Raw genomic sequence first — 27403 nt, 5'->3', positions numbered from 1 at the left:
TATAAGTCACTCTGTATTTATTTAGTATTCAATGCACTTCCCTTTCCAGAGAGAAATTACAGAGTCTGGAGTATCCCATTTTAATAAATCCCCTGCTTCCGGCTTTGCATCCCGAATTTGTATGCCCCTTAATCAATGTTTGGTACCGTCACATACAGTGGTTAAAATTTTTCCCTGAGATTATAAGGTCTTTGTCCACAGAATATCTTTCCCTCCAAAATTCAAGAGAAAAGTAGGAAACGGAAAGTCTTCTGGTAGTGGGAGAGGTGGATAACTTAAGTAGAATTCCTGAGAAAAAGGTGTAGAGTCAACGACACTACTAATTAATATTTCCCTGGCAGTGAACTCTTATCCTTTCAACATCTCCAAACATTCTAGAAGGGAAACTGCATAAAAAGACACTTTATCTCAATGCTGTGTGCAAAGTAGGTTGGCTTCTGGTAACTGCCAGAGCAGTCTTGATGCCTCAGTGTCCAGTAAAATGCAGAGCTACTGAGGTATGGACGGCTTTCCCCAGGGGCATATGGGAAAGAGAGAAACCCAGACATGGGTGATGAGAAAAAATTGTTATCACACTATACACTTAGACCTGCAACGTTTTTCAAAATGGTTTAAAATCAGAACAGCTCATGATCCTCCACAAGTAGGAATGGGGAGAGGCTTAGTGGTTTATCATCTCAAATCAAGGCAGCAAAGCATAAGGCAAATGGACATGAATCTTCCAGTCTTGGTGCATGGAGCGTCAGTTCTGAAGAAAATGCAACTTCAGCAGGAAATCACCTCCCTGGGTTGCAAGAAATCACATGTGGGAAGGAGCCAGCTTGCCGGGATCAGTCACTCTTAGATGGTGTTGTCAGTCCTCCACCCAAGATCTCCCTAGAATGGCACAATGGATTGACTGTGTTCCTTACTGAGGACTCCCCTTTTTAAAAATAAACAAGCAAAAGTTTCCCTAATCTGACCCACATTCAACAGCGGAAGAAGGCAGTGGGTCCTGGGGAAGGGAGAGTGGGAAAGGAAGCCGGGCATCAGGCAAACACACTTGGGGACAACATGCTGGAGAGCATGCAAGACTCTGAGGACAAAAAAGTGAAAGGCAGGCTGAGCGCTGGCGGTTGTGGCACTTCCAGAGACATCATTCCACGGACACAAGGCTCCCGATTCCTTCCCTTAGGTTTTCTTGTGATAGTTCTGACAGGCTTTCGTCATGTCTTTCAAGAAGTTAGGAACTCCATTCTGCAAAGGAAAGGAGACTGTCACTTCTATGTCCTCACAGGGATTATTCCTAATTCTTCGGGATGTGGCAAAGGTAAAGGAAGATGGCTTTGGGAGTAATAAATATGACAATAGGGCCCACGAGCAGATTTCCACAGAGCGTTGCAACAGATGATGACAAAAGGTAAGATGCAGGGCACAGGTAAGGCTGAACCGCCGGTGCCACTGTTATAAGACCTTGTTGTATATTTTAACTTTTGCTAATAAAAAGCTAAGATATTTCTAAGACACCATTTTTTCAAAAGAAAAAGAAAACTCACAAATGCGATTGGGTTAGGCTGTGGGATTCTTCCAAAGAAGTGAGAGAAAGGACTTGCTTTACAGAATTAGAAAATGGTAAGGACTGGGGGCAAGAGGCAGGATATGTCATTCTTTAGTTAGTGTTGAACATTGTTCAAGATTTTCTCCAAACATTGTTCTATTTACTCCTTCTCTACAGGGTGGGAATATCCAACTCCACTTTTAAGAGGGAAGAAATTGATGGCTTCCCTAGATTATACAGTCAGAAACAAGGCCAGGATTCAAAATATCATGTGTTTGACTCAAAACTTATGTGCTTTTTCACTCTCCCAGGGAATTGGTGAGCCTTCCAGCCAGTAAGTAGGGCCTTATAAACAGACTGAATGGTCGGCATGATTCCAGGTCCTAGGCAGTCTCTAGTGATCTGGGTACCACTGTGGTTCCCTCTCCTTACAGGAAAACAAAACAACCATAAAAAAACCTGAAGGCTTCCCCAGGCTTGGACATGGCTGGTGTCTCCTGGGCCAGGTTGGCCTGTCTAACTCCTCCATAAGCAGATACAGGGTCCACAGGCACCATTGTCCCTACAAGGAGCAGGCTATTGTGATCCTGGTGCGGGGTCTCAGAGCAAAGCAGGGAGGGCTGGCATTCCAGGTAAAGATTCTTTGTCTTTTGTCCCATCCTCTGTGCTGGGTGTTGGCAACCCCAGTCCTAACCATAGTCACTCAACAGAGCTGTCTCATAAAAGAGCATCATGAGGGCTGAGACAGCGCGTCTCTTCAGCCTGACAGCCCCATGGGCTAAGTCAACATTTGTCAAACACACTTCCCCTCCTGCCTCCTGGGATCTCACCTTGGCAGCCCAGTTAACGAGCCAGGACGGAATTTGGCCACCTGGGTTATCGAAGTAATACATGAAAACTAGAGAGGGAAAGAAAGGACAATTCAAGAGGAAGAAACATGTTAGAAAGATACAATAACAAACTCTGCAAACATTCCACCTTCATATCCAGGCCCAGAAAGTAAGGAGGAATTCAAGTGGACTCGCCCCTCTGCCTTGCCTTACGGGAAACTTACATATAAACATTTTGGAAAACAGTCAAGGCACATTCTGCAGATATTTATTAAACACCTGGCAAGTGCTAGACTTGGATATAGTCTGTCATATTATTATTTCTCTCATTAATCATCTCAATCCTAAGGAGTTGATAAAATTGAACCCCAGTTTATAAATAATAAAATGGAGACTCAGAAGAGTGGGGTGACATGCCCAAGGTGGCAGATCTAACACACGTCACAACTACAGTTCAGATTTTGCCACAGCCTCAAGGCCACACTGATTCCAGTCCAGCAGGTGGCCACATGGACCCCTCCCAGCCTCTCTCCAGAGGCTGGAACTCAAGGCAGGCAGGTCCTGAGTCCCTGGGTTTTTGCTGAGCAGGAGCTGCCTCCTCAGAGGTGGTCCCACCAGCCCTCCTGCCCACCCCTGGCCGGTGTGTGCATGGACAGGACCAGCCTGAAGTGAGTTTCTAAACATTTTGATTCCCTTGGATGTTCTGATTTCATCTGGACGATGCAAGAGTCAGTAAAGAATGAATTGATCAGATTTAAACATCCACGCTGCATTGTAGCCAAGCTTCTGTGGTGAATTGAGTCTCCCTTGTTTCTTTTGCACCCATGCCTAAGTCTCTGACCTCAGGGAATAAGCATCCTGCATTTTACGTGCCTTGCAGCCAGTGTGGCCTTACATCGGTGGCCCTGGCTGGCACGCCAACACGTGCCCTCCTTTTACCTTTGCTCCCCCTCTTGCCATCGCTCTGGATCGCCAGGCTCTGCTTGTACTGCTTCACCCGAATCACGCCCGATTTCTCTGGAAACTGTGGCACGGGGGTGCTCTGGGCCAGGATCACGTGGATCTTCTGTCCTTCATGGTCCAGCTCTCGCCGCTGCCGCACATAGACGTACCACACCACCAGTCAAGGTACGACATCAAGGCCAGCACCTCAGATGAGCAGAAGGAAAGCCCTCAAGCCAGAAGCAAAGGGAGATGATTCTGTTCCTCCACTTGGTGTTTGCTCCCTTGCACTGTTACTTCATTTCCTGCCTTATCTGCCTACCTGCCCTGCAAAACCATAGCTCCTCCCAACTGGTGTTCTTATTTGAGAGCGTGTATTATCCACCTGTGAATGGTTCCCTGCTGCTTTTAGTTATGTGGGGAACCCACTTCTCGTTTCTCCAAGAAGGCAATGAGATCTCAGAGGACTGGTCACTTATCAGCTGTGTGATCCTGGTTTGGTTACTCAACTTTTCTGAGATTGGTTTCCCTCTGAAAGAAAAGAGGGTACCACTGCCCTGCAGGCAGACTTGGTGGGGGCTCTAGAGAGAGACTAGAGCAGAAGCAGCCCTCAGTAAACAATGGGGCCATTGTTCTTTGTCCTCTCCCTAAGCCCTAATCACTGACCTCCATGCACAGAGGATGGTCAGGAAGGGTTACTTACACCTGGAGATCATAGGAAGACACAAGAATACCTGAATATTTAGTAGGCAGATGCCCTTGCTGGTTCTGGTTCACCAAGAATCACGAAGTCATTTCAACTCAATAAACACTTACAGAATAACCACTATGTCTGTGGCACTATTATAGGGAAGATGATTTCATTTTAAGAAACAACAAGAGTCACCACTTATTGAGCCCTTACCACGTACATGCATCGTGTGCTTTACAATTAGCATCAATTTTGATCCTGAGAAAGTCCCTGTGAGTTCAGCATAAGTATCCCCATCTTACAAATGACCAAATTGAGGCTCAGAGAAGTAAAGAAACTTGCTGAAGATCCCATAGCCCAGCTGAAGTGATGGAACCTGAATTTGAACCAAGATTAGGCTCCAAAACCTGGTGAGATTTTCATAGCTACAGAGGGCTCAGCTCTTTAATGTGTTCATTAGACTTTCCAACAGTAGAATTTTAGGTTTCACAGGAGAAGGAATTAAAGCCTAAAATAATCCAAACAATCACTGTAAGTACAACACAGTTACACTTACTGCAACACCCGTGACCACAGCCCCAGGCCAGCTCAGAGGCTCTACAGCACCCACGGTGGTCTGCCCCTCCCCCAGGCACCCTGCAGGATGGTCTATTGCCCCCACTCTCTACGCACTGATGAGTAAAGCTCTTAAATGTTTTAGGGAAGGAATGAAGTTGCTTTAGTTCTGGATTTCCTCTCTCCCAAGTCTTTTATTTTTTCCTCACAGCAAATATGGTCCCACACCTTGCTTAGCTCATGTGACAGACATCACCTGACACTCCACTGAGGAAAAATTAACTTGATATATTGACTGCCATTTCACAGAGTTCTTTGAAGGGTTGGAAGGTCCAGCGTGGCACACAGTCTATGAGTGGAGAGCCACTAGTTTACTGAGGCCCAGAGAAGTGAAGGGCATTTTCCAAGGTCACAGAGCAAACCAGGTAATAAGTGCACACTCAACCTGGGATCTTTCCCTCCAAAACTAATGTTCTTTTCCATTATACTGTTCTCTATTCTAAAAATAGAACAGCCCTTGTTGGAGAGACATATGTGTATATACAAAGACTAAGAAACTCATTATGGGATTGTGTGGCACTGGAAAGCCAATGAAACCAAACTTCAAGGAGTAGCCAGTGTCCACTCCTGAGAGCAGCCCCCAGCAGTATCCACATGAGGTCAGAAAGTGGTGTTGCCCTGGTCCAGATCACCTTCTCTGGTCACAGCTGGACCTGGGCCCAGGCCTGCCTCTAGTGGTGAGAAACTGATGAGAACCTGAGCAGGGTTCTGAACTTCCCTTTGCCTCAGTTTCCTTCCCTGACTGATGGGGATGATGGCTCCTACCCTGCACAGTTGTTGGCAGGAGGAGAGAAAACAACATAAAATCTAAGGGATTAAGTAACCACAATTTCTTGAAATACCTACCACCTGTATTTAGCAGTCTGTGGGAATTGTGCCAGAAATAATCTCTTATGGAGTCTATAATCTAGCTGGGCCAGGGTAGACACATACACACAAAACACACAGAAACAATACCCACAAACCACCCCGATGTCCCCTCTCTTTCTAAAGAACAATCATTTAGGAACATACAGACTCACAGAATGTTAGAGCTAGAAAAGATCCCAGCAATCATCCAGTTCAGTGGTTTCCAAGTTTTTGTTTTGTTTTTTTTAATTCCACAGACCCTTTGTTAAAAGGATTATTTATGGAAATTCAGTGTGTAAAACACTCAGCTGCTATGATTGAAGAGAACAGTGGAGTCGAAATCTCACCTATCCCCGCCTATATTCTACCCCATCTGCCCACCCAGCAAATGTCCATCAAACCCTCCCAGGCTGGCCCTAAGGGGCTTCATAGAGCCTTGGAGTGTCAGCTAAAACTCCTCACATCCATTCAAATGCTTCATATCGAAATCGAGGAAACTGAGGGGGAGAAGCATACACACAGAGTCCAGATCCAATATTCCAGGAGGAAGGGAGGTGGAGGGAGCTGGAAATGTGGGGCCTGAGTCCCAGCCCCCAGTCTGCTGCTAACCACCTGAGTGTGGGCCTCTGTCACATTGCCTCTCTGGGTCCCTACCTCCTCTCCTATAGATTGAGAGAGTGTATTGAATACTCTTTATGAAAAGTTGTTTTCAGGTCCCCAATTCTCTGGCACAAGGATTTCCTAGAAAGCTTTTCAGGAAAGTATGAGCTGCCCTCCCATGACCACAATTACAGATGCTCCACATGGTCAGGTCTGGAAAACTGAAAGCCACACAGGAAGCAACAGCTGTAGCAGATGTCTCTGCAAGAGTCAAAAACAACATTGTCCACATCTGCTGGACATACTACCATTGGGTGATGGCCATGGGGCACAGAAACACTTCAAAAGCTGAGTAATGGTGTACTTTTGGAAAGGATACATCTCTGTTGGACATGGGAAAAGGGTACTTGACTTGCCAGTAGACCACTGCTTCTCCATTGCATTCTTTTTCATAGAGTTCTTTAAAAAAAAAAAAAAAAAGAAGAAGTTATTGCATCTAGAAGTCTCTTTGGCTTGTATTAACAATAAGCTTTGCCTCCCATCAGGAAACTTGCACAAGCCTCTTAGATAGCCTCATCCACCAGAGGTCAGACAGCAGAAGCAAGAAGAACTACAAACCTGCAGCCTGTGGGACAAAAACCACATTCACAGAAAGATAGACAAGATGAAAAGGCAGAGGACTATGTACCAGATGAAGGAACAAGATAAAACCCCAGAAAAACAACTAAATGAAGTGGAGATAGGCAACCTTCCAGAAAAAAAATTCAGAATAATGACGGTGAAGATGATCCAGGACCTCGGAAAAAGAATGGAGGCAAAGATCTAGAAGATGCAAGAAATGTTTAACAAAGACCTAGAAGAATTAAAGAACAAACACCTAGAAGAATTAAAGAACAAACAAACAGAGATGAACAATACAATAAATGAAATGAAAAATACTCTAGAAGGAATCAATAGCAGAATAACTGAGGCAGAAGAATGGATAAGTGACCCAGAAGACAGAATGGTGGAATTCACTGCCACAGAAGAGAATAAAGAAAAAAGAATGAAAAGAAATGAAGACAGCTTAAGAGACCTCTGGGACAACATTAAATGCAACAACATTCGCATTATAGGGGTCCCAGAAGGAGAAGAGACAGAGAAAGGACCCAAGAAAATATATGAAGAGATTATAGTCAAAAATTCCCCTAACGTGGGAAAGGACATAGCCATGCAAGTCCAGGAAGCACAGAGAGTGTCAGGCAGGATAAGCCCAAGGAGAAACACGCTGAAACACACAGTAATCAGATAGACAAAAATTAAAGACAAAGAAAAATTATTGAAAGCAACAAGGGAAAAACGACAAATAACTTACAAGGGAACACCCATAAGGTTAACACTGATTTCTCAGCAGAAACTCTACAAGCCAGAAGGGAGTGGCATGATATACTTAAAGTGATGAAAAGGAGGAACCTACAACCAAAATTACTCTACCCAGCAAGGATCTCATTCACATTCGACAGAGAAATCAAAAGCTTTACAGACAAGTGAAAGCTAAGAATATTCAGCACCACCAAACCAGTTCTACAACAAATGCTAAAGGAACTTCTCTAAGTGGGAAACACAAGAGAAGAAAAGGACCTACAAAAACAAGCCCATAACAACTAAGAAAATGGTCATAGGAACTTACATACTGATAATTACCTTACATGTGAATGGATTAAATGCTCCAACCAGAAGACACAGCCTCGTTGAATGGATACAAAAACAAGATCCATATATATGCTGTCTACAAGAGACCCACTTCAGACCTTGGGACACATACAGACTGAAAGTGAGGGGATGCAAAAAGATATTCCATGCAAATGGAAATCAAAAGAAAGCTGGAGTAGCAATACTCATATGAGATAAAATAGACTTTAAAATAAAGAATCTTACAAGAGACAAGGAAGGAAACTATATAATGATCAAGGGATCAATCCAAAAGAAGATATAACAATTATAAATATATATGCACCCAACATAGGAGCACTCCAATACATAAGGCAACTGCTAACAGCTATAAAAGAGGATATCGACAGTAACACAGTAATAGTGGGGGACTTTAACACCTCACTTACAGCAATGGACACGTCATCCAAAACGAAAATAAATAAGGAAACAGAAGCTTTAAATGACACAATAGACCAGATAGATTTAATTGATATTTATAGGACATTCCATCCAAAAACAGCAGATTACACTTTCTTCTCAAGTGCACATGGAACATTCTCCAGGATAGATCACATCTTGGGTCACAAATCAAGCCTTGGTAAATTTAAGAAAATTGAAATCATATCAAGCATCTTTTCTGACCAAAACGCTATGAGATTAGAAATCAATTACAGGGAAAAAAACATAAACAACACAAACACATGGAGGCTAAACAATGTATTACTAAATAACCAAGAGATCACTGAAGAAATCAAAGAGGAAATCAAAAAATACCTAGAAACAAATTACAACAAAAAAAAGATGATCCAAAACCTATGGGATGCAGCAAAAGCAGTTCTAAGAGGGAAGTTTTTAGCAATACAAGCCTACCTCAGGAAACAAGAAAAATCTCAAATAAACAATCTAACCTTACACCTAAAGGAATTAGAGAAAGAAGAACAAAAAAAAACCCAAAGTTAGCCGAAGGAAAGAAATCATAAAGATCAGAGCAGAAATAAATGAAATTGAAAAAAAGAAAACAATAGCAAAGATCAATAAAACTAAAAGCTGGTTCTTTGAGAAAAACAAAATTGATAAACCATTAGCCAGACTCATCAAGAAAAAGAGCGAGAGGACTCAAATCAATAAAATTAGAAATGAAAAAGGAGAAGTTAACAACAGACACCGCAGAAATATAAAGCATCCTAAGAGACTATTACAAGCAGCTTTATGCCAATAAAATGGATAACCTGGAAGAAATGGACAAATTCTTAGAAAGGCACAACCTTCCAAGACTGAACCAGGAAGAAATAGAAAATATGAACAGACCAATCACAAGTAATGAAATTGAAACTGTGATTAAAAATCTTCCAACAAACAAAAACCCAGGACCAGATGGCTTCACAGGTGAATTCTATCAAATATTTAGAGAAGAGGTAAAACCTATCCTTCTCAAACTCCTCCAAAATATATCAGGGGGAGGAACACTCCCAAACTCATTCTACGAGGCCACCATCACCCTGATACCAAAACCAAACAAAGATACTGCAAAAAAAGAAAATTACACACCAATATCACTGATGAACATAGATGCAAAAGTCCTCAACAAAATACTAGCAAACAAAATCCAAAAATATATTCAAAGGATCACACACCATGATCAAGTGGAATTTATCCCAGGGATGCAAGGATTCTTCAATATATGCAAATCAATCAATGTGATAAACCATATTAACAAACTGAAGAATAAAAACCATATGAACATCTCAGTAGATGCAGAAAAAGCTTTTGACAAAATTCAATGCCCATTTATGATAAAAACTCTCCAGAAAGTGGGCATAGAGGGAACCTACCTCAACATAATAAATGCCGTATATGACAAACCCATAGCAAACATCATTCTCAATGGTGAAAAACTGAAAGCATTTCCTCTAAGATCAGGAACAAGACAAGGATGTCCACTCTCAACACTATGATTCAACATAGTTTTGGAAGTCCTAGCCATGGCAATCAGAGAAGAAAAAGAAATAAAAGGAATCCAAATCGGAAAAGAGTAAGTAAAGCTGTCACTGTTTGCAGATGACATGATACTATACATAGAGAATCCTAAAAATGCCACCAGAAAACTACTAGAGCTAATCAATGAATTTGGTAAAGTTTCAGGATACAAAATTAATGCACAGAAGACTCTTGCATTTCTATACACTAATGATGAAAAATCTGAAAGAGAAATTAAGGAAACACTCCCATTTACCATTGCAACAAAAAGAATAAAATACCTAGGAATAATCCTACCTAGGGAGACAAAAGACCTGTATGCAGAAAACTACAAGACATTGATGAAAGAAATTAAAGATGATACCAACAGACGGAGAGATATACCATGTTCTTGGATTGGAAGAATCAACATTGTGAAAATGACTATGCTACCCAAAGCAATCTACAGATTCAGTGCAATCCCTATCAAATTATCAATGGCATTTTTTACAGAACTAGAATAAAAAATCTTAAAATTTGTATGGAGACACAAAAGATCCCGAAAAGCCAAAGCAGTCTTGAGAGAAAGAAACGGAGCTGGAGGAATCAGACTCCCTGACTTCAGACTATACTACAAAGCTACAGTCATCAAGACAATATGGTAGTGGCACAAAAACAGAAATACAGATCAAAGGAACAAGAGAGAAAGCCCAGAGGTAAACCCATGCACCTACAGTCAACTAATCTATGACAAAGGAGGCAAGGATATACAATGGAGAAAAGACAGTCTCTTCAATAAGTGGTGCTGGGAAAACTGGACAGCTACATGTAAAAGAATGAAATTAGAAGACTGACTAACACCATACGCAAAAATAAACTCAAAATGGATTAGAGACCTAAATGTAAGACCAGACGCTATAAAACTCTTAGAGGAAAACATAGGAAGAACACTCTTTGACATAAATCACAGCAAGATCTTTTTTGATCCACCTCCTAGAGTAATGGAAATAAAAACAAAAATAAACAAATGGGACCTAATGAAACTTAAAAGCTTTTGAAAAGCAAAGGAAACTACAAACAAGACGAAAAGACAACCCTCAGAATGGGAGAAAATATTTGCAAATGAATCAATGGACACAGGATTAATCTCCAAAATATATTAACAGCTCATGCAGCTAAATATTAGAAAAACAAACACCCCAATCAAAAAATGGGCAGAAGACCTAAATAGACATTTCTCCAAAGAAGACATACAGATGGCCAAGAAGCACGTGAAAAGATGCTCCACATCACTAATTATTAGAGAAATGCAAATCAAAACTACAATAAGGTATCACCTCACACCAGTTAGAATGGGCATGATCAGAAAATCTACAAACAACAAATGCTGGAGAGGGTGTGGAGAAAAGGGAACCCTCTTGCACTGTTGGTGGGCATGTAAATTGATACAGCCACTATGGAGAACAGTATGGAGGTTCCTTTAAAAACTAAAAATAGAATTACCATATGACCCAGCAATCCCACTCCTGGGCATATACCCAGAGAAAACCATAATTCAAAAAGACACATGCACCTCAATATTCACTGCAGCACTATTTACAATAGCCAGGTCATGGAAGCAACCTAAATGCCCATCGACAGATGAATGGATACAGAAGATGTGGTACATATATACAATGGAATATTACTCAGCCATAAAAAGGAACAAAATTGGGTCATTTGTAGAGACGTGGATGGACCTAGAGACTGTCTTACAGAGTGAAGTAAGTCAGAAAGAGAAAACCAAATATCGTATATTAACGCATATATGTAGAACCTAGAAAAATGGTACAGATGAACCGGTTTGCAGGGCAGAAATAGAGACATAGATGGAGAGAACAAATGTGTGGGCACCAAGGTGGGAAAGTGGCGGCGGGGTAGTGGTGGTGTGATGAATTGGGAGATTGGGATTGACATGTATACACTAATATGTATAAAGTGGATAAGTAGTAAGAACCTGGTGTATAAAAAAATAAATAAAATTAAATTAAAAAATTAAAAAAAAAAAAACCCAAGAAGCTTTGATATGATGATCCTGTAGGGATGATAAACCACTCACTCATAAGGCACAGAATTCTAGAAAAAGTCAGATTTACTACCATGGAAAGCTTGTTGCCCAGGGGCAGAGTCTAGTAGATATAAAAACAGAGTAAAAATAAAAGAACCCAACAATAATTGTTCATCATATAGCACAAACAACACTCTCAAAAAAATGCAGTGAAATAAAATTAGGCATTAAAAAATAAATTTTCAGGTTTAAAAATCAGGGAAACCACCAGATGTCACTAGAGTACCAAATGTTTTACTGTTGTGTCCTTACGCCCCCCTTTAGATTTCTTGACATATTACAGGTGTCCTGGGACTGAGCCACCCAGTCTAGTGTGTTCAATTGGGAAACGAAGGTTCCAGAGAGGGCAGTGTCCTTCCTGAACAGCTAGAAATTTGCTTAACTGTGCTAACCGTAACTTTCTTTCCTCTCTCCTATGTTGCTTTATACCACAGCTACAGGGACCAAATCTCCTTAATATCCACCATGCATATAATGCATATAGCATCAGCTCTCGTAGGGAGATAGCAAAGGAATGCTATGAAGTGCGCAGCCTCTGCCCCCAAGCTGTGCAGGAAGCTTCTAACTAACCAGTTAGAGAAGGCGCTACACCAAGGCTGCTGAAGGAACCAAGAGAGTCCCTTGAGGAGATACTAACTGTGGCAATGCGTTAATTAATTTAGCTTTTGAAAAAGTGAAATCTATTAGAAGCAGACCATGGGGTAAAGAGCTTGCCAGCCCACTGGTACAGGAGGCTGAAGATGCCCTTGAAAGGAAGGGAAGGAGCAGACATCTGTTGCTTTGCCTGCTCAGCTTTGGCTCTCCCCTTCTTGGACCAGCGTCTCATTCTCCTTTTTCTCCTTCACTATGTGGTTTAAGCAGAACTGACTCGGCGTTAATTATAGGGGTGGGATATTGATCCAGACATGGCCAAGGTGATTAGTTTAGGGAAGGCATGTGTGGACAGAGTCTTGGCTTGCCACTCTAGCAAGTTTAGGCCAAAAAGTGTTTTTTTAAAGGCTCTCATGCAGTCTACAGAAGATCTAGGAGGACCAGAGTTAGGTTAGAACCTCAGGATGGCTCCAGAGAAGCCAAAATACTGCTGTCTCTGGACTGTACTCCATAGTGTGGGCTGCTGATGCCAAGTACCACACATCAGAGGCTCTTCCAATGTCTACAGCACACGACTGAACAATGTCTGCTAGAGAGATGGACAGAGAACTTGTGGCTTCTCCCTTGAATAGGTGGCATCACAATTTCCCCTAGATAGGAAGGCTATTTGATAGCACTAAGTGACCCAAAACCATGATAAACGTCCCCAGGAAGTAAGTATATGATCCATATTGAGGCTATGAGAGCCAACCCTGGGACTCTGGCTGCATCAGTAGGAAAGTTCCTGTTCCTCTCGGGTTATGTACATGGTTAGAATGTAAGCCTGCACCCTCTGGTGGCAACTTTGCCATGACATAAGAATCTGACTGAGAATGAGGTCAACACAGAGGAAAACACAGTCAAGCTGGAGATATAAAGTATTGGATGTAGCTGACCTGGAAGCCAGACACCTATGCACTTTTCAATTCCATGAACAACAACAACAAAAAAATGTTTTCTCCTTTTCTTACACTGGCACTTGTTAGTGCTTGGTTACTTGCAACCAAGATTCCTGACCACAGCAAGGGTCTGTCAGGGTTTCTGTGTCCCTGGGCTAGCTGCTGCGTATCTATCCTGCTGTGACTGGGATGGCAGAGTCCACTCCCCACTCTAAGTGGCAGGAAGAGCCCCTATTTAATGCTTCTCATAACTCTCCCTCACTTCTAGTGAAAATCTAAGAAGTGTAGCCAGGTGGCCAGCCTAGGCCCTTGGGGCTCTGGACCCTCCTCCCACCCTAGTTCCAGATTCTGCTACCCCAGCAACTCAATAGCACCCAACTGCTCACAGTTTTTTAATATTTCATGTTGTTTCATGCCTTCTTCACTTTACTCATGCTATTCCCTAGACCTCAGGTGCCCTTTAACCACTCACCCCCTCACCCTCTCACTTCTTCACATATAGGTATTCTTGCCATTTATAAAACTCTGATTCAACCTCGAAAACAAAGCTTGGGTACCACCTCCTCCAAGAAGCCTTCCATGACCACCTAGGTTTATGAGATGACAACAAACTTATAATAAGAACAAAGCAGCCCTCAGAGCAAACTGGAGAGTGACTCTAATAGTATGCAAGGAGCAAATCCTAAGATTAGCAAAGTCACATTTTAACCTAGAACTTTAAGACTTATGCCAAAATTAAAAATGAAACATAATATAGTAAAAATTAAACCTTTTGCTTACTGCTGGCTAGAATAAATAACATTAGATTCTACTTTCTAATTGGTTTTGTTAGATTGTAGGTGTCACTCACCTTTAACATATTGGTCCCACTGTTTTCTATAGTCTAAGTCCACATAGACATCTGCAAGTAGACCCGGTGAGCAATCCTCCAGAACGCCAAAGACCTTATACTCATACAATCCAGTCTGCTATAAAACAAGAACAGATAGAAACAACCTATTGATTCCCAGGTTGAGATTACACAGCATATGAAAAACAGCTGTTCATGCAGCACCATTACTGAGCACCTCCTCTTGGTCTTAGTGAAACAATAGTGAAAAAGCAGATGAGGAGCCTGATCTCATGGGTCTTATATTTGGCCTTAGGCATTGGAGGTGGTGACAGCTATATGCTATCCAGGTAATTTAAGTAGGATAAAAGAGGGTTATGTGATAAATGGTGTCTAGTTTTGGTGGGCTGGTGCTGCGTCCTATATCATCGGGTGTTCAGGAAATGTCTCTATGAGGGATTTATCAGAACGGTTTCTTCTAAATATTCTAAGGATCCAGCCATGGGAAGATGAGGAAAGCCCACTTCTGGTTGGGAGGGGGCCCGATGGTTTGCCTTACTCACAGAACACAAAGTCAGGGGGTCCAGAGAACTGTGATGGGGGAGAGTGGTAGGGGCTGAGGTCAAAGAGGTAGTAGAGGCCATGCCCAGAGGGCTTTGTAAACCAGGGTAAAGGGGTAAAAAATTTTTTATAATTGCTATGGAAAACCAACAAATAATTTTAAATATGGGAATGACTTTAAATAGGGGATGACTTTTAAAAGATGATTCTTGCTGCTTGGTAGAAAATAGATCATAAGGGAGCAAGGAGATGGGTTAGAACAGCGGTCCCCAACTTTTTTGGCACTAGGGACCGGTTTCGTGGAAGACAATTTTTCCACGGACCAGGGTGGAGGATGGTTTCGGGATGATTCAAGTGCATTACATTTATTGTGTACTTTATTTCTATTATTATTACATTGCAATATTTAATGAAATAATTATATAACTCACCCTAATGCAGAATCAGTGGGAGCCACGAGCTTGTTTTCACTTGCCATTCACTGATAGGGTTTTGAAATGAGTCTGCAAGCAATTGATTTATTATGGTCTCTGTGTAGTCAAACCTCTCTGCTAATGATAATCTGTATTTGCAGCCACTCCCCAGCGCTAGCATCACGGCCTCAGCTCCACCTCAGATCATCAGGCTTTAGATTCTCATGAGAAGCAGGCAACCTAGATCCCTCACGTGAGCAGTGTACAGTAGGGTTTGCACTCCTATGAGATTCTAATGCCACTGCTGATCTGACAGAAGGCGGAGCTCAGGCGGTAATGCGAGCGATGGGGAGCAGCTGTAAATACAGATGAAGCTTCACTCGCTCACCTGCCGCTCACCTCCTGCTGTGCAGTGTGGTTCCTAACAGGCCACGGACCGGTACCAGTCTGTGGCCCGGGGGTTGGGGACCCCTGAGTTAGAAGACCAGTGCAATGGTCCAGAAAAGAGATGATGGTGATTAGACAGTAAGGTAACAACAGTGATGGGGAGAAGTCAGTGATTTAGGGACACATTTTGGAAGTAATGTCGACAGGAATTGCTGACAGACTGACCGTGGGGACAGAGAAAACAAAGAGTTGAGGATAATTCTTATAATATTTGCTTAAACAACCAGGTATATGGGAGATCCATTTTCTAAGACAGAGAAAACTTGCAGAGGAGGTGATTTGTGGACTGCAGGGTAACCAAGAGTTCTACCTTGGGCAAGTTGAGTTTGAGATGCTTATTAAACATCCATGTAGGGGTATCATATAGGTAGCTAGCATTCAGGGTTCAGACTACTGTTTTAGATATCCATGGGGCATAATGAAACCCAACACGTTGTTTTACCAATTCCAAGACAGAATTTTTCTATAAGTGACTTTTTTTTTTTAAGTCTTTATTGAATTTGTTACAACATTGCTTCTGTTTTATGTTTTGGGGTTTTGGCCACGAGGCATGTGGGATCCTAGCTCCCCAACCAGGGATTGAACCCTCCCTCATCCACTAAAATTGGAAGGCGAAGTCTTAACCACTGGACTTCCAGGCAAGTCCCTATAAAAGACTTGTGTATAAAAGAATGAAAAGGGGGCAACACACCAGCCTCAAATCATACTAGTCCCTTTTATTCAGTAAAAGACCATATCTAGATTCCTAAGTACAAGAGATTTTCCTTGTTTTCATGTTAAGCCATATTCTGTGAGGGTTCTGGGCTGGAGTTGGTGACACTACACGCTTCACTCTCCGTACAATGGCAGCTAACAATTCCTGAACCTCACCTTGTCTAAAGGCTCTATTGTTAAAATTAAATCAATGTCTCTTAATTTCAGTGCAAAAGCAAACAAACAAAAATGAAGCTTTTATATGTATTCATATTTCCACGTGCTAACGCAATCTGATTGGCTAATCAAACATGAATGAACCCATCTTCTTAAACACCATTCCAGGGACTTATCTGAGGTCAAGGGGTAAACATGGGGAATCTTTCTAGAGATCCTGAGGCTTCAAGTGTCTCCTGACTCAGGTGGCATAACCCAGGGATAAGCATATCCCAGTTTAGGAATCTCAGATGTATATGAAAGTACCTGGCAGGATATGGAAGGTAAAATTGAAACTGAATTCATAAGGATGTTTCAGTTCCAAAAGTATGTGGCTTTATACCAAGGGTTTCCAACCAGCAAATGACAAACTGGTAGGTCTGACCCCCTTTTATGCTGTACCATGGATGCCCCATAGGAAAGGCAGGACTCAAGAGAAACATCTCCCTCCCCTCCTGTCCCCTCCCCTCAAGCTCACAGATAGAAAGAGAGTGAGGGATTGTACACACCACACATCTACACCCACACACATTTTAATGTCTTAGGAGCAAGACAATTAGCTTCTGTTCAGTAGTACTGGGTCCCCATTTTCTACACATACTAAGCAAAAGGGATAATTATGTATAGAGATAATGATCTCCCCAACTTCACATGAGTTACCTTTGGTTATCTGGATGAATTAAGACAGTTTTCTAGAATTGGTTCCCATCCCTCTGAATATAGTTTCAGCCCTAGTAACCTCAGTCTTGTACATATCATAGAAAAGAAAAACAGAAAGCTCTCTAGGAAGAGAAAAATAGAAAGATGTGATTAAACTGAATACCAAAGAATGAACTATTGTGACAACTTCCTTTAAACACTTCCTTCTTGGCAGAACTGAGAAATGCCAGAACTCCAGAGGACAAAATGCTTTGTGACACCTTTTCTAGTCTATCAATAAAATGTTCTTTTCAGGCTCTGAGCAACCCCACCCAAATTCTTGGATCAAAGCCCTTTTTCACCCCTTATTTCTTTCAAAAGAGGGTCTCAGCAAACATACTCACATTTTCATTATATCTTTTACAAAATAAAGTGAATTTTTTATAATTATAGAAATAATTCATATTCATTAAGGAAAATTAGAAAATGCCAAAAATAATAAAGAAAATTAAAATGACGTGAAATTCCATAATCCTCAAGTATCCATTGGTAATATTTGACATTTTTTTGAGTAAATAAATACTTCTACGTGTTATAAAATGGGAGTAAGGTGGTATAAACAGCTTGTATTCCTATTTTTAACTATATTATTTTGAAACTATGGAGCAATAACAACTAATTTAATTATTCTTGTAAGTTATTTCTGTTTCCATATATTTTCACAATTATGAACATTGCTGGAAAAATGATTCTGTATGGACAAACTTGGTTCATAATTCTAACATTTTCACAAGGAAAGCAAATTCTTCCTTAGAGATAAATTTTAGGGTAAAGGACATTAACATTTTAATGCTCTTTTTACTTTTTCTAAACCTTTAAGAAAAAATTTTTACCTATTTATACTCTCACCAGTAGCAAAGGAGCATCTTACCAGGATTAGGTACCATTGTTTGTACAAACAATTTAATAGAAAAAGAACATAAACCTTAGTTTTATTTGGGCAATGTTTCTAGTATTGCCCACATAAAACTTCAGTATTTAGTCTCTTTCAAATTAGAGATATAATTCCTGTACAACATTTGTTGCAGATATGTTTCCAAACATACTAACATGTCAATAAATTACTCCAAACAAGTTTACTGAAGAGGTTCTTGGCTTTTCCCGAAGGTCCTCTAGAAAACCACTTCTAAAAATGGCTCAATTTTTTTTATCTAAAGTAAAACACACTGCATGATTTTCTAATGCTCCATTTATAGGATATTTAATTTCCTATACTTGAGATGGTAAAGGAATTACTCAATGGTAGAGAATCAGTCAATATCATGTGTAGAATATAATTCCCAGAAGAAACAGAAGATTCGTTATAGCATATACTCTCTTTCTTATTAAGAGAACCCCTATGGCTGTGTGCACAGCTAAAAACTTTCCTGGTCTCCTATACAAGTAGAGGTAATAGCCATAAGACACCTCCCTCTTGTTTTGAATATGTATATGATTCTGGAGCTGCAGCAGCTATTTTGTGACTAAAAGACAACAAACATGAGAAAGCAGAGTGAAAATATTCAAAGAGTTTTATTAACGTCGTTGATCAGCTAAACCAATGCCAGCAACTGCTGACCTCTGAACTACTTGTTAGGTGAGAAAAATGAACCCCTCTTTGTTTAAGTCATTGTTAATCCAGTTTTCTGTACTTGCAGCTAAAAGCAATCCTAATTATTACAAGTAGTTCTTACTGAGAATTGTACTTGAGTTCTGTCATCCCAGAAAACAGTAGAGGTTAAGAAAATCTCCCACCCTTTGGGTTCCAGAAAACAGCTTATCACAAAAGAACCACCTTTCCCCTCATGACTTAGATGAGACTCACATACACACCCCTTGCTTACCTATCACAAGGCCAGACATAGAGCCTCTAAATTCCCTTTCACTGCCCTGTAAATGATTAGCTAAACTGCTTATTCCACTGATCAATTGGAACAAAATACTTGTTAACCAAGCTAGTTAAGCACCCCTCCTTCCTCCAGACCCTAAACTTTGGCCCAGCCTCAGCCTGAGTCAGCATCCAGCACCTCCTGAGAACGGACTGGCCTCAGGGTAAGATATTCTCTGTTCTATTCTCCAGTCAGGCCACCTTCATCTCACTTGCCCACACATGGCTTCTAGCCTTGCTGACTTCTCTCTATAAAAGAAAGACCTTTCTGCCTCACTTCTGAGATACTCGTGGATCTTATGGTCAAAGTATTCTCTCTACTACAATAACCCCCAACCCTAAGTCCAGGTTTGCTTTTTCTTTAACATTATTTTAAGTAGAAAAGTAGACTGACAAAACATTACAAGCAAACATGACTATGTGTAAAACATTAAAATAGTACAGAAATACATAAGCATTACTAAAATGAATTGTCAAGGAAGAGAAGAGATAATGGACACTATGAATGGACATTAAATTGAAGCATATTTAATTTTGCACAGATATCTGAAACTTCACACACACTATCATAGAAAGTTCCACCTCCTTCCACTATGTAACTCAGAAAAAATTTATGGACCCACTATGTTCTTGGCCCTGAGAAAACAATCAGGCATAGTCTTATACTTGGTTTTTCAGCTTGGAATGTATTTCCTTTGGTGATCTGTCAGCAGTCACTGCAACAATCATGTATTACGCATTTGAAGTCTTCCAGTCACTTGGACCTGCTGTAAGTTCTTTCAATAACACTAGCATTTGTTTCTCTAAACACGGTGCAGTTTTCAGTTTTATATTCATTATGTCATATAATCTCAACATAGCCCTGTGGTATCAATAGGGGCATTGGTGTCATCTCCACCTTTACATGAGGAAATGAAGCTCAAAGGGGCTACATTAGTTGCCTGAGTCCTACAGTTAGCACTTGGGACAGCCAGAGAGAGGGTGACACCAGCCCCTTCTTCTGCCCACAAAGTCTTCTAATTTAGCTCTATTCTCTCTGCACATTTGCTCCAAGCCACTGTTCCAAATGACAAGCTAATAATTTCAGTAAAGACAACACAAGCTCTTAGAGCTGGAAGGGGCCTTAGACCCTTATGGAAAAGGTGACAGTGACTCGCCAAGAGTCAGCTGATGACTCTTGGTGGCAAAGCGTGGATGGGAAACTGTTCCTTGCAGCCCCCAAGCCAGTGTTCCTGCACCAGACCACCCAGGATGGACCTCCCACTGAGATACTCCCATGAGTCCTTCAGCCTGGTGTGTTTGTCCAATAGGCCTCCAACAGCCAGAAGAGGTATTTTTTAGATGCTGCTTCTTGGGGATTGAGACAAGGAAAAAGGAAAAGGCAGGAATGGAGAAAGGATAAATATTATCACTTTCAATGAGCTAGAGCTGTGGTATTTTTCCATATATTATTTCAGAGTCATCTCAAAACTCCCGTGCCAGGAAATACAGCGTGGCATTTATAGAATGGGCTTGGAGTCACAACCCGGGTATGGTCTAAGCTCTTCCACCTACTAGCCTTGCTTTCCTCAGCTGCAAAGTGGGTCTAATAAGAGTTTCTACCTAGGGGAATGATTATGAGGATTAAATTAGATAATCCATCTAAAGCTCTTACTGTGGTGTCCAGTACTAGTAATAAGTACTTAGTAAGTACTAATAAGGTAGGTGTAATAATGATCTCCTTTTTCCAGATTAAAGAACTGATAATTCAGAACTGTAATGTAATGCACATTTTACAGGAACTAACATCTATGCAGGACCTGCTCTAAGCTGGGCACTGTACTTGGAGATTAATACTTATAATAACCCTATGAAATAAGCATCTCATTATCTCCACTTTATCAGTGAAGAAGCGGAAGGGGTGTGGAGGCATGCTTTAGCAATTTGTTACTGTCATCACTAATTTTTTAGATGTTCTGTTATTCTGGCTTACTAGTCTAAAAATCAAGCTGTTACATTTCTTACCAATTGTAATTCAAATGCATTTTTTTATTTCAATTTTTTTAATTGCATTCATAGAGTTAAAATAGGTTGAGAAACATTGCTGCCAATAGTTCACTTATTTGTCCTAAGCAGAATAAATTCTGTAGCGCTAATGTGTTTACATATGAGAAATACCAAAGTGTCATAATGTTTGTATTTAACATTTGCAATTCCTACACAGGAGTAATCCCACAGAGGAGTAATCCCCACTGTTCCTAAACCCTGACACTTCACCTGCAGAAAGGCATCACTCATTCTCTTCAATTATGGTGTTTATCCACATTTACATCACTAACTACAAGACAGCCTTGGTGAATCACATCTCTCTAATCCTATAAATGCACCCTCGAGTGTGCATTGAATTTTCTTTGCCTCTCATAGAAGAGCTCATTTCCATTCCTCAGGGCCCAGGACACCTCTCCAATCTACCACTGTGGAAGCTGCCCAACTCCAGCCCTCTGTGGCAAGTAACAGGCTCAGAAGGTGTGAAAAGTAAGCATTTTTCACCAACAAGAATCACTCCTAATGGCAGATGTCAAAGCTGTAGCTGCCACTGGGCAGTGTGTATGAAGAAGACTGTATGAAGAAAGACGGCTGACTAAATCAGATTCAATATTTGAGGTCTCTCCAAGAACACATGGCAGGTTTAATCCTGAAGGACTGCAGATAGCTAGGTAAGATAACACTGATAGCTAATGCTTGTTGAGTACTTACTGAATACCAGGACCTGGGCTGAGTGCATTACAGGGGTCATCCCATTTAATCTACGCAATGAAAATATGAGGTTGTGGACCATCGGTAAACTCATTTTACAGACAACAAAACTGAGGTTTAAAGAAGTTCTGAGTAATTCCTGGAAAAGTTAAGTCTGTAGAGACAGGAAGTAGCTTGGTGGTTGTCTGGGATTGGGAATGGGAACAGGGGATGACTGCAAATGGGCAGGAGGTTTCTTTGGGGGTAACACACATGTTCTAAAATTAGACTTGGGGAAGGCTGCATAACTCCATAAATTTACTAAAAATCAGTGAACTGTACACTTAAAATGAGTAAATTTTGTGGTACTTAAATGATACCTCAAAAAAGCTATCAAAATAAAAATAGAAGGTTATGAAACCCACCCAAGGTCACACAACTAATGAACTTGAAGTTCATTAGTTGCAACAGAACCTGGACTTGAAGCCAGCGATGTGACCGCAGAGTTCAAAGGCTATGATCCTGCCTCAAATAGTCACTGACCTCTCCAAACATGTCATTAGATAAATTAATAAGCTCTCAGGGTGCATATAGCATTAGGGTGACCATATAATTTATCATTCCAACCAGAACACTTTTGAGTGAGAGAGGTGTTGTAAAATGTTTCACCAGGACAAGTGTAAACCAGGCCTGTGGTGGGTATATCGGGATATAGATCACCCTTGCTATATCTCACAACCAAATACCATTCAATTTACAAGGTGCTTCAAAATGTATCCTCTCAATGGATCCTTGTACAAACTTGGCAGGACAGGAATTATCTCCAGCTTGTAGATTGGGAAGCAGAGACTCAGCTAGGGTCTTAGGTTCATAAATCCTAAAGTGACAGGGCAATTAGGCATCAAAACTATACGTTAGACCAGGGTTGCTAAATCTGTCATGCTGGCTATTTTTCACAGTCCACAAGCTAAAAATGGTTTTTACATTTTTAAGTGGTTATATAAGTCAATACATAATTACCTCCATTTTGCCTCTTAGCCTGTAAAGCCTAAAATATTTTCTATTTGGCTCTTTACATAAAAAAATTCACAATCCCTGCTTTAGACCATTGCCACCACCACTTCTAAAACATACACCCCAGGAAAACTCTGAATTACTAGAGTTGTATTGCAATTCCACATGCAAGAGAGAAATCTTTGTGTCATAAGCCCCAAATATATTATATTTTATTTTGAATCACATGGTGGTTGACCATCTAAGCTCAGACCACCCTTCAAAGTAAATCTGCCAATCTTGAGCACACCATACAGGAGAAACGCCAAAAAATCTTAAATAAATCATATTCAAACTCAGAAAACCAAAGAGAAAAAGAAAATCTTGAAAGATGCTGTAGCAGGAGGGATGGGGGAGCACTTTACCTACAGAGGAATACAGATGAGAATTACAACAGACATCTCCTGAGAATCCACCCTGCAAAAAGAGGGTGGAGTGAAATATATAATATTTTGAAAGAAATAAGTTACTGACTAGAATTCTACATCCAATGAAACTGTCCTTCAAGAGTGAAGAAGAAATAAAAACTTTTTCAGACAAATAAAAACTGAGGGAGTTCATCAGTAGCAGACCTCCTCTGGAAGGAATGTTAAAAGAAGCTTTTCAGGCAGAAGAAAAATGGTATAGGTCAGGCGCTCAGATCTACGTAGCAAAAAAAGTGCCTGTTTTATTGTCTTAAAGCTTCTGGAAGGCATGAACTTTGTCTTATTCATCAGGCGTCACCAGGGCTTAGCAAAATGCAGGCACACAATAGGTCCTGAAAGACTGCTTGAATGGGTCATGAACCAATATTTTGGAGGTTTCTTCTCACTAGGACACATTCAAACAGCCCAAAGGCAGCTGTGGAGCACAAAGTTCGACTTATACCGGCAGACGGAAGTGGGGGATCCTACTCATCCCTCCCCCTTCATTCCCCCAAATCTAAATCTTGGGACCAGCATCTTCATACTGCCTCACACCACACCCTCATCCTGAGAGACAAGTGAGGAGAGGGAGAACTGAGGCTCTGACATTTCCATCCAGTTGTACGCTCAGGAAAGATGAAATAGGAGAGAGACAGAGACAGAGAAAGATACAGACAGAGAGGCAGAGACAGAGAGAGAGAGAGACAGAGAGAGAGTTAGCCTCGATCAGCGGCAGGAAGTAGAAGGAGGCAACACATGGTGTTCAGCTTTAAGACATGGTGGCCCTACCCATGAGTAAATATGGCTCTGTAAGTGTCCTGGGTGCAACAATTGTTCCATCAATCACACTGGTACCTACTCCTCCCTTAAGAAAGAGGCAGAAGGGTGGGAGAAGGGAGCAGAAGAGTCTTATCATCCGGAAGTAAAGAAGCCCATGATGCAAATTGGATTATGATCCCACCTGGGGAATGGGAGTGGAAGCTTCTCATCCATCGAGGTAAATCTGTTCTCATGGCATTTAAATCTCTGCTTCCCTCCAAAAGGCCAAACTTTCTCTCAGTCCAGCCTGGCTAACCACAGATTTTTCCCAGTAAATCCAGGCTCTCAGTACTTTAGAAGGTCAACAGTATAGGAAAGAACAGTTCCTAGGAAAGTACCGTCTGCTCCTCACCAAACTCATTGATTAGAAGACCTATGAGAGGACAAAGGCAGTCCCTTCTCACAGTGCCAGACACTTGGTTTAAAAACATAAGAAGTCAAGCGCTCAGCCAGATCTTTTCAGTCCAACACTTTCTTGGTCTAAATCAATGATGTGAGCCTCTGCACACCAGTTTCACACCATCTATTGGCAGTTCACAGTGTCTACTGGCATGGTAACTAGCCTAAAGCTCCAGCGAGATCTGACTGCAGATCCCTGGGAAAGTTTTTGTAAGTAACCCATGGCCTTTCTCTCCAGGGGAACTTCTCAACACTGTTCAGGGGACCACATTCACTCCCAAGTGACCACTAATTTAAAAATCAGGGAGAGTGAGTCTTAAAGTGGGCATTGCTTTTGTCTTAAGATACTCTTTTTTCTCACCCTTACCTTTCAGTTCCCACTGCTTCTCATCTCTAGGGCCCTCTCCTGCCTCTCAATGTCAGAACCCCCTTGAGCACCATGCAAGATGCTCCCCATATATCAGTGGTTCTCAAAGTATGGTCTGTGGACCAGGAGCTTCAGCATCACTTGGCAACTGGTTAAAAAGAAAGAAAGAAAGAGAGAGGAAAGAAAGAAAGAAAGAGAAAGGAAAGAAAGAAAGAAGAAAGAAAGAGAGAAAGGAAGGAAGGAAGAAAGGAAAGAAAGAAAGAAAGGAAAGAAAGAAAGAAAAAAAGAAAGAAAGAAAAGAAAGAAGGAAAGAAAGAAAGAAAGAAAGAAAGAAAGAAAGAAAGAAAAAGAAAGAAAGAAAGAAAGAAAGAAAAGGAAGAAAGAAAGAGGAAGGGCTTATACCCAACACAACAGGGCATCTTGACATTTAATACAGATGGAGATCAAGGTGGCCCTCCATCCTAGCTATTGAGGCTCAAGGGCACATCTCTGGGAATTGTACAGCCTCCAACTTACGGAAGTTCTCTGGAAAGACTTGTAGCTTACGTCAATGTACCATGACTGCCCTCACACCCAGAACGGGTGGAAATAAGACTTACAGTTGGTAGGGATAGGAACTATTCTGAATACCACTCACATCCTCCCCACAGGAGGGAGATGGGACCTGCTATATAACAATACACAATGGAGACAATACATAATACAATGCCAGTCACTCTGTCTCAGCTCAAGCAGTGGATGTTGTGCGATAAAAGGCACAAAGTCAAAAGAGCACAAGCCCTTGGGGGGAGGTGAGGGGAGTAGCCAGGGTTGACTGGAGGACAGGAGGGGTATGGACAAGTCATGGGAGGTAAAGCTGGAAATGTGAGTTGGGACCAGCCTAGTACCACATGCGTAGCCCACCTGGCAGCACTTGCCCTCTTTCAGAGTCAGTGTAGGAGCATATTTACAGCACAGGTCTGGAGCTAGATAGCTGAGTTCCAATCCCAGTTTGAGTCTTGAGCAATCAACTTAACCTTTCCACATATCCATTACCAAACTGGTAAAAAGGTGATAGTCACAGTACCTTACATATACATACATAGTAACTTACAACATGGGGTTGATGTGAGGATGAAGTCAATGCCTGCAAAGTACTTAAACAGTGCCTGGAGCCTAAGAAAGCATGCAATGTGTTAGCTATTACTGTAGGTATTATTATTATTAATTCTGCAATCAACAGGGCCACTGGAAGGGGACTGATAAGATCACAACCTCTCCTTCAGGTGCTTGATTGGGCTGTAGTGTGTAGGATGGAAGGGATCAGAGAGGTGGAAGGCCAAGAAGCTAGTCTGGAAGTCACTGCAATTCTAGGTAAGAGGTGCCACTCAGAGTAGCAAAGGTAAAGGAAAGAAAGGGAAGGGAAATGGACCAGACATCAGATACATCTGAGCAGTGAACTGACAACACTTGGCAAATGCCTGGGCGTGGCTGGTGCGGAAAATGAAATGGTCAGAAGATAAAAGGATGTTGTCTGAAAACATGTCCATGTTTGCACCAAGGTAACTGCTGAAATGACATTAAGAAATTAATTCTGCCTGCCCTAGACTGAACTTCCTGCTCATCCTGTTGTACCCAGTGACCTAGTACTCACAGACATTCAGAGCTCCTCCCTTCTCGAACACTCTATAATCTTCTGATCCTCTGCCAGGAAACCTCAACTTCACTTACCTTGTCTAAAGGTAACTTTTATGCTATTTGCCATGCAGCTACTAGCACACAGAGCAACTGATGACTGGCCATCATTCCACCTGGCTCCAAAGGCCTCCAGGCAGGCCCCCAACTCCATTCCTCCTACCCTTTTAATCTTTCTCCCGGGAAGCTTCAGACAAGTTATTAAGTCCAATGTACAAGGAAGCGGGGAGCATCCAAACGAAGCAAGTCAGTAAAATGACTAGAGATGACAGTAGGTCCCTTCTCAGCAACACTCCTCTCCCCACACATAGCACCCTGCACATCCACTCTCTGAAAAGTCCACTCTTTTTTCTACCTGTATTCAATCCTAAAATACTTCCCACCACACAGACACCACTGGCATCCACCCGGGAGCGGGGCTCCACGTCCCTTGCAGGCAAGTGCATGGAGCTAAGAATCAGCAGACCCACCTTTTAACTCTTTCAGTAAGTTGTAACAAACGACTTGCCCTGTCGGGCCTCAGACCTGAGACTAAATTCTGATGACCTCCCCACTCCCCGCGACCAGCAGGGGGCAAAGTCAGCGGGAGGCACCCCCAGAGCTAGCTCCTCTGGGCTCCAGAAGACCCGCGAGGTCCGCACTTCTGGCTGCAGCCCCGCACTCCCCGCGGTCAGGGGAACCCCGTATGCTGTCGCCCCGTGGTCCTCCAGCGGGCCGACAGCTACCTGGTCCAGCAGCCGGTAGATGCTGATACCGAAGGTCTCCACCAGCAGCTCCCAGTCGGCCCCGGAAAGTGCGGGCTGCTGAAGCTCAGCGCAGGCTTCCCGGAACTGCTCCTCAGAGAACCCGCCGACCCCAAGGTCCATCGTTCCGCAGCAGCTGCTTCTCAGCCTGCTGGG

General features: G+C 41.8%; 1 protein-coding gene across 3 annotated transcripts; it reads right to left on the bottom strand.

The window, feature by feature from the left end:
• Positions 1-27403, bottom strand: LOC132354781 (phosphatidylcholine transfer protein). Of its 3 annotated transcripts, none has more exons than XM_059906831.1 (6): positions 27230-27403; positions 14199-14316; positions 6444-6523; positions 3307-3478; positions 2368-2435; positions 1-1236 (listed from the first exon to the last, which is right to left on the bottom strand). In XM_059906831.1, exons 1-6 carry the CDS (start codon positions 27368-27370, stop codon positions 1171-1173), a joined length of 645 nt encoding a protein of 214 aa, XP_059762814.1. In that variant the 5' UTR covers positions 27371-27403; the 3' UTR covers positions 1-1170. The 3 variants fall into 3 exon arrangements, with proteins under 3 accessions (XP_059762814.1, XP_059762815.1, XP_059762816.1); XM_059906832.1 differs by having other exon boundaries at positions 3307-3460; XM_059906833.1 differs by lacking the exon at positions 2368-2435.

Source organism: Balaenoptera ricei, chromosome 20 (genome assembly GCF_028023285.1).
Source record: "Balaenoptera ricei isolate mBalRic1 chromosome 20, mBalRic1.hap2, whole genome shotgun sequence".
Lineage (NCBI taxonomy): Eukaryota > Metazoa > Chordata > Mammalia > Artiodactyla > Balaenopteridae > Balaenoptera > Balaenoptera ricei.
This window is presented reverse-complemented; position numbering and strand designations above follow the sequence as displayed.